The sequence below is a fragment of the Cygnus atratus genome, chromosome 2 (genome assembly GCF_013377495.2).
Source record: "Cygnus atratus isolate AKBS03 ecotype Queensland, Australia chromosome 2, CAtr_DNAZoo_HiC_assembly, whole genome shotgun sequence".
Lineage (NCBI taxonomy): Eukaryota > Metazoa > Chordata > Aves > Anseriformes > Anatidae > Cygnus > Cygnus atratus.
In genome coordinates this window covers 151968060-151986374 of record NC_066363.1, presented here as the reverse complement: position 1 = coordinate 151986374, position 18315 = coordinate 151968060, and the positions used below count along the sequence as shown (strand labels likewise).

The window sequence follows — 18315 nt, the reverse complement described above, 5'->3', positions numbered from 1 at the left end:
TAGAATGATTAAATACTAGAATTTCTGGGAAAACTTCATTTGCAGGTTGTTCCTCTCATCCCTACCTCCCCACCAATGCTGAAAATGCTGCCTTAAAATATCCTGTGATTTTCATACCTTGTCCTCCGTGTTGTTGCCAGGTAGAATATCCACCTGAATAGATACCGTGTCCACAATGCTTTTTCTCCTGGAAAGTCTGTCTTCATCTATGAAAACAATAAAACAAAACCAACAACATAGCTCACTTTACAATTCATTTTTCAGCTGTTACACACACTTCTACACATCAGATAGTTTTGTTCCTACGTGTCTATCAGATAGTTTTGTTCCTATATGTCTATTTAACCCTAGATCACCTGTTTTATCACTTGGATTGTTGTGAAAAATAATGCATTAACTTTCTGACTAAATAATTAAACAGGAAAGAAAAATAACCTCTTTATTGTACCTTCCCCCACCCATCCCCAAACCTGCCAACTTTCCCTTGAAAGACAACTTAAAAAAAAAAAAAGAGGTGAGATCTTATTCAAATAAATAAGCAGCATAGCACGTGATGATATACTGCTGCAGAGTAATTTACAGAAGCCTAAACATTTTTTTTCTTGGCTGTGAAATTGAAATGTTAAGGTCTCAATCTGAAGGTATTTTGAAACAGAAAAGGGCTTCTTGGAAGATGACTCACAGACAAGAGAAAATAAAGATTTCTGAATGGAAATGAACTACAACCATTCCTTACTCTTGTTGCTACAAATAACACACTCAGCAAGTCTAAAATCTACTTGGTGAAAAAAAAAAAATCTTTGCTTCTTATTTTCTACAAACATTAGCAAGTCCAACTATGCTGATACTAAAAGGAACATAATTTTATTAATACAGAAGCAGATTATGATCGAATGATCCATCACTAGATGGATTTTCTTTTTGTGATTGCATTCCTAAAGCAAAACACCAATAATCATTTCTCATTTTGACGTTTAATATAGGAACATAAGATAAGAAACACCAAAAATACATTTAAAGACACGTCACGAGGAACCTCTAACAAATGGAGACAAGAATAGCTTAACTTTCATGCATCTCATTTATAAAACCATGAATTGCTGTCACATTTTAGATTTTAGCTGAGATAAAGACATTGGGAAGTGGTGATTACTATTTCAGACATGACTTCTACGGTACTGGGTTAGAAGCACCTACAGGCACTTGATGGTAAAATAAGGAGAAAGGCAGTAAAATTCCCCCATGGAATGGTAATTTATGTTCGTTCCTTCACATTCTTTGCTTAAACCACTTCTAGCAAAGGGCTTTTGCAGTGCAAATATCATGAAAAGTGTTCATTCATAGCTGAACGTACTTGGCTTTTATAAGTCAAGAAATAACTTTCAGAACAGTCATATAAATGAAATACCATTTTCAGATCAAGAGGCAGTGGAAGAACAAGTGTAGTGGAAAACACCTGAAGCTTAGCAATCTCTGCCAAGTTCTCCGAGCATTTAAAGTGGCATTTTGAAGGATTTACTTATTTTTATTCCCTGCTGGCTCACTGGTACACAACCCAACACACGCAGAGAGGAGAGCACCGTAACCAGCCAAGGGTAAACACAAGACAAATGTACGTCTTTGCTGCCATCTTGCTGCTCTCTCTATAATTGACACAAAAAACAGCACAAGGCACATTTTTCGGACTATTTTGGATAGAACTCATTTTTATAATGGACATCTTACTATTCTTGCCTAATAAGAGCCATTCTTCTCTAATACCAACTGATTAAGTGGGTAAAAAGTTGTGACATCTCTAACACTTTCTGTTAGGTTATATGATACAAAGCTAATTTCCACACACAAAAGATCCCAGAGGCACAAAGCCAGCGGGGGAGCCCCCCAATACCGCAGTCAGTCACGAGCCCCTTTTTGCCAGGGTTGTCCCAAGGGACCCTCATCCTTTTCACCAAGTTAAGACAGAACATTTGTTCACAGACTGTTCTCTAAAATGACAGCATTGTGCTAAGAATGAAACTAGCCTTTCCAGTCAAGTGTTGAGTCCCATTCCACCTCCCTAGCCCCAACCCTCTCCCTGAAAATGCACTTCCATGGGCTGTGTTAACTTTTGTCCTCCAATGCAAAATTTCTGGAAAAACTGCATACGAGCAGAACTTTCCAGGTTTCATTTTTTTACTTGTTATTACTCAACAGAAGCAAAGTTTACTCCTCTATGGACCTAGATGATTTCCAAAAATCACTATTTTACTAATTGTTTCACCATCTTGACTACTTTCTCTCTGGCCTTTTTGCTTTCTCATTTTTTATGATACGAAAGTTATTTCCTGAAGATTCTGAGCTACACACGATGTTGATTCATCCTGTTTCTAACATCAGACTAGGGCCTCCACATCTTACCCAAAACACCTTCCTTGAGCTCAGTGTGGAGGAAACACTACCTGAAGCATGGGATGGTAGGTATGCAGCGTGGAGTACAGCAAACATTTTTGCTGAGAGGAAATAAAGTAACCTTGTCTTCTGTATTTTTCATCTCTTTCACAAGTGACTAGAAGTTTAACATACATACTTACCAAGGTAACTCTTAAAGTGAAATAAAGATTTCCAAATCAATGCGCTAGGTGCTGTATCTTCACAATTCAATTTACAGTAAGCGCTTAGAACATACTTCTATTCAATCGCTAAACCTAAGTAAAAAGAATCTAGAACCTATGTAGTTCAATCAATATTACTTGGATGGTAGCAGATAAAAAAAACCTTTCCTCATAACACAATATTATGCAGCCAGACATTTCTTCGTGATTTCTTGTTTTGAAGAGTGTGGCATTGAAAGTGTAGCGCCAGATCTTGAACTGTGCTGCCAGCTGCATCCATGCAGATGCCCAGAAGTACTTGTTCAGGAACTTTCTTTTCCTCAGGGACAGAAAAAAATCAATTTTGCACCCTGCCTGCACTGGCAATAGTGTGTGTGTGCAAGGAATAAAAACAAACTGTGCACCTACAGACAGAATTTATTCTTGGTTTACAGAACAGAATCTACCCTATGCTGAATTCACCATGCTACTGGGAAAAGCTAAAGAGAAGATTAAAGCATGAAAACGTGTGGTAAATCTTTATTTAACTTAACATAGCTCAAGCAGAAATTAAATTGAGTTAAAGGAATGAATTAGAAGTTGAAACAAACAGAATTGAATGAAAGCAAAAGTGGTGTGCTGTATTTACTCGTCTTCATATTTCATTAATAAAACCCTCAGTTTTGTAGTTTACCACAGACTTAGAGTAAGATGAATCATCATTCGGTGAGCTGTTGACAGCTTCTTCCAACTTTCAAGCAAGATCTTGTAATTTCACTCAAAGAGGTAATTAGTACCATCACAAAAAATGACACCTACCGCCCTACCACCTTCAGGGAATGAAAATAGGAAGCTACCATAATTTTGAGTTCTAAATTGAGAATAAGCACAAAAGCAGACCTTGCAGCTGCAAACACTGCTACAGGTATATGAGAAAGGAGATAAACAAAAAAAAGCAGAATGACACACTAAGTACAAGACAATTTCTGGCCTATTTGTCTAAAAGCCTTCTAAAAGCACTTCTTTTTTGGACTGGGAATATCCTATCCACGCACACCACAGCTAGCAGGAGAGCGGGATGTCCTACAACTCATTTTTACCTTTTGACTTGTGTCTGCATTTATGTTTTTTTTTACCTAATGGAAATAGAGCTAAATTAAAACATTTACATATATATATGTGCACACTTAAATATCAGCTTCCCCACTGTACCCCTACAACACCTCCCCACACCCTCCAATAAAGAAGAGAACAAGAACAAAAAGTGTGTCTTTCAAACTGATAGGAAGCACCACAAATTAGCAGGCAAACAGGGGGAGGATGATGATTCTCTACATATGTCATTGTTAAATATTAATATTTAAATATACTAGAAATATTTAAGATTTTTACTAGCTTTTTTAGTTCAACCATAACTTTCATGGCAATATATCAAAAATTGACTTATCTTTTACTAAAATCATTGACATACTTTGAAACAATGTATTGTAGCATTATAATATAATGGTAGAAATGAAACATTTCATTTAAATCAAATTGAAAAGTTTCAGAACTCCAAAATATTCACTTTGGCCTTGATTTAGTTCAATGAAAACCTTGGAAGTGCAATATTCCACAGGATCAAAGCTTAATGATTCTAATCAGGTATAATAATAGACATGAAATCAGTATTGGTTACAGTTCTCTGCAAAACATTGTGACAAGCAAACAAAACAAATCCATCTGATTCACACACACTAACATTTATCATTAAATACAAGCATTTCTCATCACCCAAGCAGCAGTTAAGCAGGTATTACTTTCCACCTGAACTCACTTAACCCTTCTTGATGTCAGAACGTACGTAAATTCCTGCGTAGAAATGCATTTTAAGAAAGTATCCAAGTAAATCCTTGCAAGGTCAATTAGCTACAAATGCATCTTATTTTCTAGAAGAGGCTTGAAGTAATTTCCAACTTAATTTTTCAACCAGGCTATCTTTCTCATTCCATTCTCACTCACTCAAAAAACAGTAAAAATCTGAAAACGTAACATTTCATTACTTGGTAACTACCTCTTCTGCCAATACTAAAATACGATGTTAACTGTTTTTTTTGGATTCCAGAAGAAATAATCTAAATAGTACAGTGACCTTCCCCGTTTTTACAAGATACCCAGCAAGGAGAGAAAACAGACATTTCCGCTGTGTCTCTAAATGTATCACTAGTTTGCTTGCTAATACTTGGGGCAAAACCACATCGGTTGTTCTCATTCCCTCCCCGTCTATCCCAAAAGATTCAAACATGTCATCGTCTTTGAATGTAGCTGAACCATTCTGCAAGCATGATCTAATATTCACCGTCCATATATACTATGTTTCTTTCTATGTTTAATCTACAGAATATAGGAATCATTTTCTTGCTAGGTACTTTTATTTTGCAAAAAAAAAAAAAAATGCTTCAGACTGGAATAGCCCCATTATAGTTAAACACAGCCACAAAACACACATGGTTAGTAAAGCAAATTCTTCAAGCAATTTTTCCATATGTTCCTCAACAGGATTTTGAAAAAAATTATTAAAAACAGAAAACCAAGAATGTCAAATATTATGTAGTTGCTTATGCACTATTCTCACATCCTGGGTAGGAAGCACAAACTAGCACTAATCTTCCTCAGGCACACTTTTCATTGTGTTACCTGACACTAAGTTAGCAATGGAGACAATCATTGCATTCTTGATTAAAATAACATCTGCTCATTGAGAACTTGACTAAGGTCAAGAGCTCAAGTCAGCGGAAGGCCAGATGGCAAAAGGATGGCTTCTGTTCCATTCTGTGACTGCATAAAAAGGATCAAGAATGATGACTCATATAGTCCTTCCTCACCTGCTATCTCAAGTTAATACAGAAATAATCACCAGCATTATTATAGGTATTGTTTTGAAAGCAAAACAATTTAAGAGTTGAAGTGGGCTCAAGTACTTTGTGCTTCACCTCCTGAATTTAATGAAAAAATGTTAAAAGGACACAAAGTTGAAATATCTTTGCACTAACAGAGCAGCTCATGAGAAAAAAAATCTCAGGAAAACGAAATTATACTATGATCAAACTTTGCTGCCAAGCAGTCACACTACATTTATTTGATGTGCTGACAGACAACACATTAAGAAAGCATTCCTAGTAACTGGTACTTAGCTGTTTTGCCACTTATCACCACTTACCTGTTACCTGGGGTACATAAGGAACTGACAATCTTTCCACACTGTATCCACTGCCGCCTAATGATTCTGCAATCTTGTTTGTCAGGAAAAATAAATTTTTTTCATGCTTCTCTAACGATATTGGAAGACTGTTAAAATATATATTTGAAGTTATTATCTACCAATAGAGATTTGTTCATTAAGTAAAATATTCTTCCATTGTCTGCAAGCAACCAAAAAGGGTCAACAGTGATGATTTGACAGAAATAAAATGTGCTCAGTTATTTACGAATGAATATATACCCTGTAACGCGTGAAATGAATCTCTCTGCAATATTTTAAATTACGTTAACAATTCTTGGTTACATGAAACAAGTTCCTGTACTGTGCTACATTTTGAGAGAATATGGTCTCTGTTAAATAGAGAGAACTGCAGAGTAATAGTATTTGCCATTTGCCAGCAATGTGCCCTTGCCCTAAAAAAAGCTAATGGTATCTTGGGCTGCATTAGGAGGAATTCTGACAGCAAGTCAAGGGTGGTGGATCCTTCCCCTCTATTGAGCACAGGTAAAGCCACATCTGGAGTGTCCAGTGCTGTGCTCCCAAGTACAAAACAGACTGGAGAGCCTCCAAAGAAGATTATTAAAGAACTAGAGCACCCCTCCTATGAGAAATGACTGAGACAGCTGGGACTCTTCAGCCTACAGAAGGTGCAGGGAGGATCTTAATACATATAAATACCTGAAGGGAGAGAGAGAACCTGAAGAGCAAAGAGAACCAGGCTGTTTTCAGTGGTGCCTCTTGTCCTGGCACTGGGCACAAACTGAACACAGGAGGTTCCATCTGAACCTAAGGGAACACTTTACTGTGACTGTGACTTGATGCAGGCTGCCCAGAAAGGTTGTATTGTCTCCATCCTTGGAGGTGCTCAAAAGCCACCTAGATATAGTCCTGGGCAGTCTGCTCTAGGTGGCCCTGCTTGAGCAGGGTTTGGACCAGGTGACCTGCAAAGGTCCCTTCCAACCTCAAACATTCTGCAATTCTGTGGAAATTCATTTTGCTAAGTTAATACTTATACCTGCATCATATGGTGCTTGGTGTAAATATTTCTGACCACAATAAAAGAAGTCTAAAAAATAGGTTCTTTTTTCATATACCCTTCTAATGATTGTTTTTTTCTGCTTATCCTGAACACTATTTAACACGATATTTTTCACATACACATTTCAATGATGTGCAATTTCTAATAGTAAAGAGGTGGTTTACTGTTCATTAATTTATATTCTATATCTACTTACTTGCATTTGTCTTTGAAAATTGTTTCTGGCAGAAAATAAGGTGCTTCCAGACTTCTAGTTTCAATGACCTGAAAAAAGCCAAGACAAATAGTATGAATGGAGTAGTTCCACACCTAACATATCCAATGACTAAGCTGATTAAATAGGTTTACTGTAGCAGATTATCGGTCCCTCACTAATATTTACCTCATCAAAAATGAAGCCTTTAGAACTTCTCTTAACCAGGGAAAGGATTGTGGCACTCACCCTTTTAGACAAAAAATCAGGTTCTCATGGTCTTGTTTACATCAGTACTGTTTTATCAAAGCCGGTGAGGCTGTATAGTCTTATACCAGATGGCAGTTTAGCTCGTTATATATGGTAGCATAAACAAAAATGCTACATGGTGAGAGAAGAATTCTGTGCATAAGTTTAAGATTCAGCAAGCAAGATGAAGATGGTAAGATGACATAAGGCAAACAACAATGTTGGTGAATAAAAATAGAGAGATCAAGAACACAAGCAATTACTTGAAAGAATATATTTCCTTACCCACTAGGATGTTTACTACACTACATGACTTTGGTTACTTAATTACGTGTTACCTTGCTGACATGCTGACAGAAGGCAGGGACTGCAATCATCTGACTCAGAAAGTTTAGATATGCTGCAACCAATGCCATGACACCACAACGATTAAACATTGGTAGATTATCCTCATTGATGATGGCAATGTCCTGAAATATAAAGGACAGCATTACATACTCCAAAGTTAACAGGCTGTCCCAAAAGCATGGAAGTCATTAGTAGTAGTAACACTAGCTGACTTACGATGACTATCTGGTATTACTTGGCACTTAACACCTTTCACCTCACAATCCTAGTCTCGGATCCTGAAGGATTTAACCGCTATGAATAGAAATAAATCTACTGAACTCGAACTTCTGTTTCTGAGAAAGAATACGGTGTAATAATGACCTGTATCTCTGTGCAACTTCCAGAAGGACTACCTGCTGATCAGGAAAATTACGAACAGTATCTTAAAAATAGAAATCATCCTTGTGAGTCACGGATACAATAGCATAAAGGGAATTATTTAATGCTTATTAGCATTTCTACAGTTTTCCAGATGGTATTATTTTTGCTCTAGTCAAACTCCTATCACCATTTTCATCACGTGAGGATCGGGTTCAGTGACATTTTAAAACTAAGGATGCACTCTGCATTTCAGAAGTTTCACAGTGCAGGTGCATATAAGAGAATAAGGCTAGTGACAGAGAATGAACTGAGAACACAGTATGCAATCTTATCAAATTTTCATGGCACACAATATTTTTTGCAATGCTTTGATTTTAGATATATAGATAAAGCTATTTTTTTAACAGTTTCACTGAAGACTGCGTACAAGAATTAAATAGTGTTTGATACTATAAAAGAAATGTTAAAGAGTAAAGCCTCTCAACACTGATATAGTTTTAGTATAGGTAAGATTAACTAGCCTGCTTTGACATAAGTTTCCAGTCAATTAACCAAAAGCTTTCTTCCAAGGTGAGGACATATACGAGGTTATAAAAACAGATTCTCAATCTGTTAATGAATATAACAGTGGTTGCAGGGAACGTTTCAACACATTTCTGCATCTGCTAAATTTGATGAAGAGAACATGCTGTAGACGTTTTTAATAAATCTGATTAGCTGAAGCTTCCACGCTAATAAACATTATGTATAAAGTATACTTGCTCAATGAATTGAACATATTAGGACTGAATGATATGATTTCCAATCTGAGTATCAACAGGCAAAGAAAACTATTCACATCTACATTCGCAAATATAAATTTAGTCAATGAACCCAGCACTGGTTCAGACTCCTACCTGCAGAGCAATAGCTAATCGAATGAGGTCAATAACCACTTCTTCATTGGCCAGTTCAATTGTGGTAAGAGCTAGAGAAGTATACAGCAGCTCGAAATTCTTTTGGACATTGTCTTCTTCTTTACAGCCTAAGTAGATGTGTCTGTACAACTGCTGACCATGCTATGAAAGACAAAGGAAGTGAAAACAAATATTAAAATCTCAGAATAATTTGGGTTAGAAATGATATCTAGATGTCCTCCAGCCCAATTCCCTTCTCCAAGAAGGAGATGACAGATCACTTTGGATACAGAATTAGAAAAATTCACTCTGATGACAGATCACTTTGGATACAGGATTAGAAAAAAATAAAAATAGGTAAAACACACACACACAGACAGACAAACAAGTACATGAAAACTACTAAGACCACTAGTTTACTATAAAGACAAGAGCTTATTTCAAAACACAGTACTGTTCTACTTTCTGTAGAAGTGTACATATGGGCAAGATAATGCAGAGAACTGCACATGAATACCACACTGTGTCAGACATTGACATGCATTTCTTACTGAAATATTCAGAAAAAAAAAAAGAAAAAAGCCTGTTTATGAAAAAGAGAACATAAAAAGTAGATCTTGAAACATCCTCAAGCATATTCAAGTAACTGCAAGGGTTATCCATGTTCTCTAGTGTAGACACCAAACTTGTGCATCAAGCAGGTCTTCTTGAATAGCAAACTAAAAAAAAAATTCTTCTAGAAGGGGGTTGAGAAGGTGGACAAGGCTCACTTACCACTGCACATACGGAGCTCTGGTGAAGAACAGAGGTTATCTAATAAAAGACCCTCAAATACAAAAGTGACTTTGATTTCCTCCTAGCACTGTGCTTAACCAAATTTTTGTAACAAAACTGTTATTTCAACAACAAAAATAAATGAAAATAGACACAGACAGGTTAAGAAAAAGGTTTTGTATTCAAGACACTGCTTAAGATCACTCCAGCATTCTTAATCTGTAGAGGATACAGGTCTATTTCAGGTGACATAGATAATTTCAAGATCTGAAGACTGATGTTTTATCTCTGAAAGTGATAATTCAGCTTCAGAAGGAGGAGGGCAACTTATTTTTTTTTTAACATTGTCTCTTCAAGAAGGAAGATTTCACTCAAAGGAGGGAAACATTGAGCTATTACCAGAGCACAAAATGATGAAACAAACAAAGCAAAGGTTAGATCTATAATGGACAGTATATTTGGAAAATAAAAGTAATAATTCATTCATTGGCAAAGAAAGATGGTTATATGAAAATGAATGTATAATGTGGACTTTTCTAGTCTACGTAGTATATTTTTTGAAGATTACAAAATGCCAGAAGCTTGACATTTCCCTAATAAGACAATGGCTATTGTTAGAATCTTTAAATGACAGAAAGAAAGTCTCCTGGCTTTGAGAAGGTAGACTGAGATTAAAAGAGCTTTGTGTCTATGTCTGGTTTAATTCCACCTGAATTTAGTTACTGAAATCCCTAAGCTTGATACATAATTGCTGTGGGATCCCCACTTAAGCTCAAACAAGCCTACATGGTCATTCAGATCTTAACGGACTTCTGAAGGTGCTTCATCTTTCTCCTTTGATTACACAAAAAATCTGGTACAAATAGACTACAGATGTAAACCGGGTATGTAAAATCAGGTTTATGATATGCACCTAAAACAGTATCACAGATAATTATTAAGTGATGTCATTCCACAGGGTTAAAACATTTTTAGAAGACCATATTATCTATTCTTAACCTGATTAGAGTCTATTTTCCTCTCCTGCCCTCTTTTTCAGATAAGAACGTTAACTAATGCTCAACTGTCAACTAACTTGACTGTCAAATACTTAGTTTGGCAATTAAAATTTGTATGCTAGCAAAATCAGTATATTCAGCTTATCGAAAATGTTTGATGTAAATCCAAGGTATTGTATTGATGAATTCCAATATAATTCATTTTTCAAAAAGATGCATTACTACTAATTGCCAATGTTGGAGTATTCTTTGTATGTGTCTTTTTCCGACATTATTCTGAACAGGGGCAAATATACTGCAAGGAATAACAACTGTACTAACCTAGCAAGAACGTGTACCTTGCAAACTTACTTGAAAGCAGCACAACTACTTTGCATAATTTTATATATACATAGTATTTTTGCCTCTGGACAAATTAAATACCAATTCTTCCGTTTTTTCTAACTAGAATATCTAACAAAGATTTACTTAATATTAAAAAATTATTTACTTCAGAGTCTATACTCTGAAGACACGCATCTTTTATTTCATAGCTAATAGAAAACAAAAGCAATGCAGCAAAGGATAGCTGTGAAAAAACAATATCATCTCAGGCAGGTGACAGTGATAAACGTTTCGAAGGCTTGCTTCCACTCACTTCAGGAAATCTGTATTTTTTGTTTACAAATATACCCACACAGATGAGCCACATTCAGGAATGACAGAGCACATTAATAAGTAAATACATTGTAGAAAGTAAAGTGCGTAGTATAAAGCAGTAATTTTAACCTAAATATCATCTAAAAAAATATGTTTTTCTTTAGAACCAAACATATACAGAAGTCAATTGGCACAATGTCCTGTAAAAAAAAAAAGTACCTTGTAAGGAGGTTCAATTTTTCTTCCAAGTTAACATTACTTCAGATGTAAGACACAAGACGTTTTACCAAGGCTTTTAAAGAAGAGCTCTTAATTAAAAAGTAAAAATTCAAAGAAAATCTGTAAAACTGAAAGACTACTATTGTTAATTGAGTTTATATTTTTATTGAGTTTTAACTAAAGAATTGATAATTGAATCTGTATAAAAAGACCTTACTAAGGATAAAGGAAATGCAGCACAGGGATCTAACTATAGAGAAATGTTTTCAGAACCATAGTTTACATATACACTTCCCTAATTTCACACATGCAAGGATTTCTACCAAAGAGATAAATAAAAATTTTATTCCATGGAACCATCTCTGAAGTACCTACAAGTCCTCAACATTCAAGACACTATTTAAAATTAAAATCACTTGATACTGATATATGCAGCATGCTGCAAAAAACAGTTGAAGAAAAGCAAAGATACTGGTTCAGTTACTTCATCTTCTTTTTAGATGGAAAAGTTAACTTTGTTCTATTACCTTTTTCATGAAGCTGACGTCTTGCCTTGAAATTTTGTCTCGTTTTATCTTTAGATCAGAAACATCTGGTATTATTCTACAAAGGAAACCAAGATACCGTTTCAGGAAAAAAAAAGTTGAAAGGGGAAGAGGACATGAAATAAATGAACTATTCAAACAAATCTTGAAGCAATTTCCATTTTAATTATATTTATGTTTAACAATGATATTCAGATTTCAGTTGAAGAGGCAGAACCATAAACATAATTATGACAACCACAGATATTTTTTCCTCTATATAAAATACCTCCACGAAGCAGATAATCAGTTACAAAGTCAATTAACTTCCAGATATTGGAGTGGTCTTTTAATGTATCATGCATTGTTTACCTGTAAAATTCTTTGCATTAATGAATGATACAGAGCACTGTGCATTTATCAAAACAGTACATTAACATTTTGTATTTGGAAAAATATTTTAAAAACAAAATTACTCATCACTCAGATACTAAAGTAGAACTTCAATTAAAGTAGAACCATAGCAAACAAAGAAGAATTACCGTATCCCTCTGAGTTTTGCTCTGTTGTCATGCCGATCAATGAGATTATGCAGAATTTCCAAGACCAGCTGCCTCAGCTCAGAGTCCTCCATGAGTGAAGGAGACAACAATGGGTCCAGAAACGGGGCGGGAAGTGCATTTGTTATTGTTGTTGCTTTGTATCCTGAAGTTACCTATTCATGGTTGAAGTTGAGTATTAGTATGTGTCATTATTGCACTGTGAGAATTACTCACAGCTGTCACTCACATTTTAGCAGGCTTTGACTGGCATCTGAGAAGTGGATTCAATTGGAAGTACTGTATTAGTTCTGAAAATTCCTAACCTCACTACAGATTTGGAAGGATTTTAATACTCTTGTTCAAATGAACTCCCTCATCTGTTTTAAAGTGATATTTCTCAGGATCCCTACTCTGTCAACACTTACAAAGCAAAAATAAAGTAACTATTTATCAAATTTATAAGAAATAACCAGAGTGAAAATTTGCAGGGCATAAAATGAAGGTAACAATTTGAGAGAGAGAGAGAGAGCGCGAGAGAGAGAGCGCGAGAGAGAGAGCGCGAGAGAGAGAGCGCGAGAGAGAGAGCGCGAGAGAGAGAGAAATCAAGCCCTATATGTACACCTTAAACATTTATCGATACTACTTTATTGCAAAGAAAGGAACCAAGGAAAAAGCATTTTCTTGGAAATCTGCTACAGTGGTATTTTTTTTAACCCAATGCTAATGTTGGCTTGCCTCACTTGATTATTTTTCTCTAAAACAAGATATATATGCAGATATATAATGAAGAGTTAGTTAACTTTAGTATAACTAATTATATATTAATCAGTTGTACATTTATAGCAGTCAGAAATGTTTAAATGGCTTCTATCTCTTGAAATAGACGTTAAAAAAAATTAGTCTCAAAACCAAAACAGGATTGAGAAACAGCCAAGCATAAGCTGCTGAGAATGAGGGGTACAAAATAATCCAAAAATGAATTATAACAAAAACAATCATATGTTTAAGACTTTGCATAATAATTATATCTTCATTGCATACATTCTATACTATTACTGCTTTTACATGCAAATGTGTGCAAGCACTATTCGTACAGCATAACTGAATAGGTAGGAAATTGGTTGGCAAAGGAGCAGGAGGGCATTACCAATGCCACAGGAAGGAATCTGATCAAATTTATTATTTTATTTTTTTTTTTACGGAAAATTCCTAAGTTTACAAACAGCAATGCTGCAAATAAAAGTGCATATATTTCATGAAGTGCCAGATTTGAATTGCCTCTGCAACACTAAGGTGTTTGTCTGTGTGTATGCAAGACGAGACTCATCATGTTTTGAAGTATTACTTTTCTGTACATAACAGATGATGCACAGTGCTCAGTTCAGTACACAGAACAGACAGGATTCAGCAACTTCTGGTTACTTACGATGTGTGCAGTCCACACCTTATATACTGAAATAAAAAAACTTTGCTTTGAACACAGATTCCTTCCACTGTTTTTTGACAATATTTATCAATGTCAGAGTAATTCATTAAGCATCAAAACATTTACTTCCACATCTTTGTGCAGTGATGGGATTTTACTTCTGTACCCTAGAAGATCTGAAACAAAATTCATCAACCAAAGTGTTCAAATCCTTCCATATGCAAAATTTGGATCCCCCGCAGCCTACTTACAGGCTATGTAGCATCCCAAACAATTACAAAAGCTCTCACTGACTTGAATAGAATTTTTTAGACTGGTTAGATAAATATTGTCAGGAACAGTTTAGACATAGCCGATTCTATCTTAAAAGAAGACAGCATTCAAGATGACCCTATGAGGTCCTTTCTAATATGTTTTCTACCTTTAAATCACAACTGTGATTGCTCAGCTTTTCTGCAAGAGGGAGCCTAGGATTTCATATCCTGACCTACGAAGAACTGTTTAACTGATTTGCTTAACACCACGCACAAATTTCATGGTGATGCAGGGATAGAAACTTATTTTCCAGGAAGGCATTCTACGGTTTGAGTAATGAAATGGTTCTTCATACTATTTCCCCTACCTCAGCCACTAAGCAGTTTTCAGCTTCTGTAACAAAATAGGCCAGGATTCTACAAGCAAGAGCCTAATATACTACCTACTTCTGAATCTTACTATCAGGACATACCTTGTTTTTACCGAATAAACCAAGAAAATCATGACATTTATATTATGAAGACAAAAAAAAGTGTGTAAGTAACTTATTTTATTGTCAACTTTATTATACTACTGTCATTTCTCTCTCTTTTTTTTTTTTTTTTTTTTTTTCAAACCAATGCAATATGTACCTATCAACATTATTGCCAAGACCACAAGTGCCAGTATTAGGGGTTAAAACTAGCATTTGGGAAGTTCCTGACACGTACATTCTAAACAATTTTTCAGACAGAATCTTTAAAAAGAGGTTGACAGTCCTAGATCTCTAAGATAATGCAATCTAACACAATGGACAGAATTTATCAGTGCTTAACTCTATGTGAATTAAATAACATCTCTGTGTGTTGTTCATCATTAATGCTGCAAAAAGAACTACTGAATGAACCCCTCCCAGTACATACTTGCATAAAACCTGCATTGGAACTACAGATAAGTTGTGTCTTTAAACTAGGAGGTGTTTCTCTTTATTTCAGTCCTTCACAAAATGCTTCAAAGATGACACTGGCAATTTTCAGAAACACTCTTTGAAGGTTTACATTTGAAAAATGTAATTGTGATAAAACATTTAATTGTAGCTTACAAGAAATTTGGGAAATACTAGGAAGGAAAGAACAATGGTGCCTGAGGCTGTAAAGCCTTGGAGATAGGCATCCATTCCCACACTTTTAAAAATAGTCATTTTACTAATTACAGCCTTTCTAACGCCAGAGACAAAAGTGATTTCACTTTGATGTTGCTAGCAGAACAAGTCAGCTCAACCTACTTTGTGATATTCTTTTGGATCTGCAGATCCAATTGTAACTGATACTCACTAAAGCGCTCTAAGAGATGGAGGCATATTTCCTGATCTGCTTCTAACCCATGTTGGGAAAACGCTGTCAAAATTTTTCTCAGTAGAACTACAGATCTATTTAATACAAACATATGTTAAATTTCATAAGACAAATTTGAAATACTGTACTTATATGTATAAATATACACATAAAATAAAATACTGTATGCTCATACTGAATACAGAAGGCTTACCATAAGTAAAGACCTCAATAACATGATTTGAATCCTCCTTGTTCCCAAATCCCTACAATTGGGAAAAAAGGTTGAAAATCAGTTCTTTCCATAGCTTCATAATATTATTCTACTCATCTACAACATCATTCTAGCAACTGCTTTTTCGACAACTGAATACAGTAGTCTTGGAACGGACGCAGGATGGCCACAAGTAAGAAGAAAATATCTCCAAAGGAGGTGCAGTAACTAGGCATTTTTGAATGGGACACTTATAGCAAACCTTAAATAACAAACACACATACACAACTGAAACAATAGTGAATGATATATGTGAACCAGACCCAGATCTTCATGTTCCATTTTAAAATCTCTGTGTACCTGCAGTGCTCAATTGGTACATGCTTGACTTTATTTTCATAAGAGCTCAGAATGTTTTCAGACTTAAAATGTAATTGAGGCTATATTAAGAAACCAGAACCATTTTCCCCCCAAAACTCTGAGTCTGAAAAAAAGTAATCTGCAAAATCAGCAGGAAAAAAATATGAAAGAAACCACAGGAAGCCACGCAAAACACCAGTTAACCTATTCTTCATCTCTTCTCGTTTTCCATCTGTTGGTACTAAAAGAAGTTAAATAACTATCAGTATTATAGCCACACTGTGCTGCTCTTGCAAGATCTTACAAAATAAAAGTGTAATTGGAATAAAGTGCTCTATTCAAAGGCAGTCTTTCAAGAAAGTAAAAAAGATACAGACTCTTGATCTGCAAACCACTTTGTCCACCAGTATAAGGGAAGCGCAAGCCTCTACCAGTAAAAAGTTGGCCCCTGCATAACAGTAGAAACTTCCATTTCCACTGGCTATAACCCTGGCTATATCCACTTGCAGTATTACTCAAATGTTTTGTGTAGCAGAAAACAAATTTCCAGGTAAGTAACGCAAGACTATCATCAGTCAGAAAGCCTTTCTTCAGAATGACACATACACACCATACTGCTCAGTCCCATGTTTACAAAGAGTCCCATCAAGAAAAAATGTAAAGCTAAAAAATAGACTCTACCCCTGCAACTGACAGTCCAAGTACAAAATTCTAAAATGATCCATATTTCAAATGCCTTCCACGTTAATTGCCTGGCATGGCCAGATTCCTGTCTTCTATGGAGCACTACCACCCATACTGCAGGGACACAGTTTTTTTTTTTTTTTTTTTTTTTTTTTTTTTAAAGTATATGAAAAGCTACCAAGAAAACAAAAGAATGAGAGTGACTTTAAGCTAGCAGTGGGATCAGACTGCTAGAAAACGATACGTGGTACAAAGTATCCACACATACCTGGCCAGAACAGAGGTAACCCTTTCAGTTACTTTCCTCATATTAAGGAAAAGCAGCTTTAAACATTAACATTAAAGCTACAGAAAAAAAAAAAAAAGTATTATTTCTTAGTATGGCAGCTATTTATTACAGGAGTCTGCCCACCTGTAGCTTTTTCCTATTTCTTAAACAAAAAAGGTAAATCTAAAATGAAACAAATTCACTGTAATTTCTACAATTTCTTAATCTGAAATCAGTTTATACAGAATGAAACAAAAGCAAAACCTGTGCATAAATTACACAGCTATTTGAAAAAATGTAGTCAGAGTTCAATTTCCCTCATTCAGAAAACACACATTTAAGAAGTTATGGAACTGACAGGCCATTAAGTAGGTAATTTCGGCAATATTTGTAGACATATGGAGAACAAAAATATTTTAGTGCAAAATAAGTTGCATTTCAATCAAGTATTTTCTATTAGTGATATGCCTGAAGACTGAGTTCATGTTGATGATGCTATGCTTGTTTTGTTTCTCTATGGCATTTAATATAGCCCCAATGAGTGAGAATTTGCATTTAATTTTTCTTTGTTCTCCTACTTCTTATTCAGCATTCTAAAATTTATGTTTTTAATTAGAAATTCAAAAATATAGGAATTCATACAAACCCAAGGTGACTTGTATCCAGTGACTGTGAAGTTGACCCAAAAACAGGTACTTTTCCCATAATGAACATCATAATCTCTGATCTCTGGTAATCTGGGAGATTGCTTCCAAAAAATCCTTAAAAAAAAAAAAAAAAGGATGAATTCACAGACCAAAAAAAAGAAATACAGGGCTTCTTTAAAAGATAAAACTTATTTATACAAGGAATTCATTTACAAAGTCAAAATAGATGAATAAAATGTTTATTCTATCTGGGTCTATCTTTTGAAATAAACTATGATTTGTTTTAGGGCAGAATATTCGCGTGTTCATTTCTACTTAATGGCATACAGTGTCTTTTCATGACACTTTCTTCTCTGAACTTTAATATTTTCTAATCTCATACTCTTAAATATATCACTGAAAAGTTAAACATGTGGCAACCCTTACCTGTAACTAGTGGGAAATTGTAAGTGTTTCTTGTGGAACACAGCATTACTACTTTAGTCTGTTCTTATGACACCATTGAATAGTATGGGTTTGCTAACAGATCTCACAGGTTTATAACTATTTTACT

At 35.2% G+C, this 18315-nt stretch overlaps 1 protein-coding gene across 14 annotated transcripts in view; it reads right to left on the bottom strand.

The window, feature by feature from the left end:
* EFR3A (EFR3 homolog A) overlaps positions 1 to 18315 on the bottom strand; it is an 80502-nt gene that overhangs the window by 9228 nt on the left and 52959 nt on the right. For all 14 annotated transcript variants that reach the window (XM_035556220.1, XM_035556224.2, XM_035556232.2 and 11 more), the window contains 9 exons: positions 17762 to 17876; positions 15804 to 15855; positions 12596 to 12768; positions 12057 to 12132; positions 8900 to 9061; positions 7631 to 7762; positions 7047 to 7114; positions 5770 to 5897; positions 118 to 206 (listed from right to left, as the gene is read on the bottom strand). In XM_035556220.1, coding sequence (XP_035412113.1) covers positions 118 to 206; positions 5770 to 5897; positions 7047 to 7114; positions 7631 to 7762; positions 8900 to 9061; positions 12057 to 12132; positions 12596 to 12768; positions 15804 to 15855; positions 17762 to 17876 — 995 coding nt within the window. The remainder of the gene's footprint in view (positions 1 to 117; positions 207 to 5769; positions 5898 to 7046; positions 7115 to 7630; positions 7763 to 8899; positions 9062 to 12056; positions 12133 to 12595; positions 12769 to 15803; positions 15856 to 17761; positions 17877 to 18315) is intronic.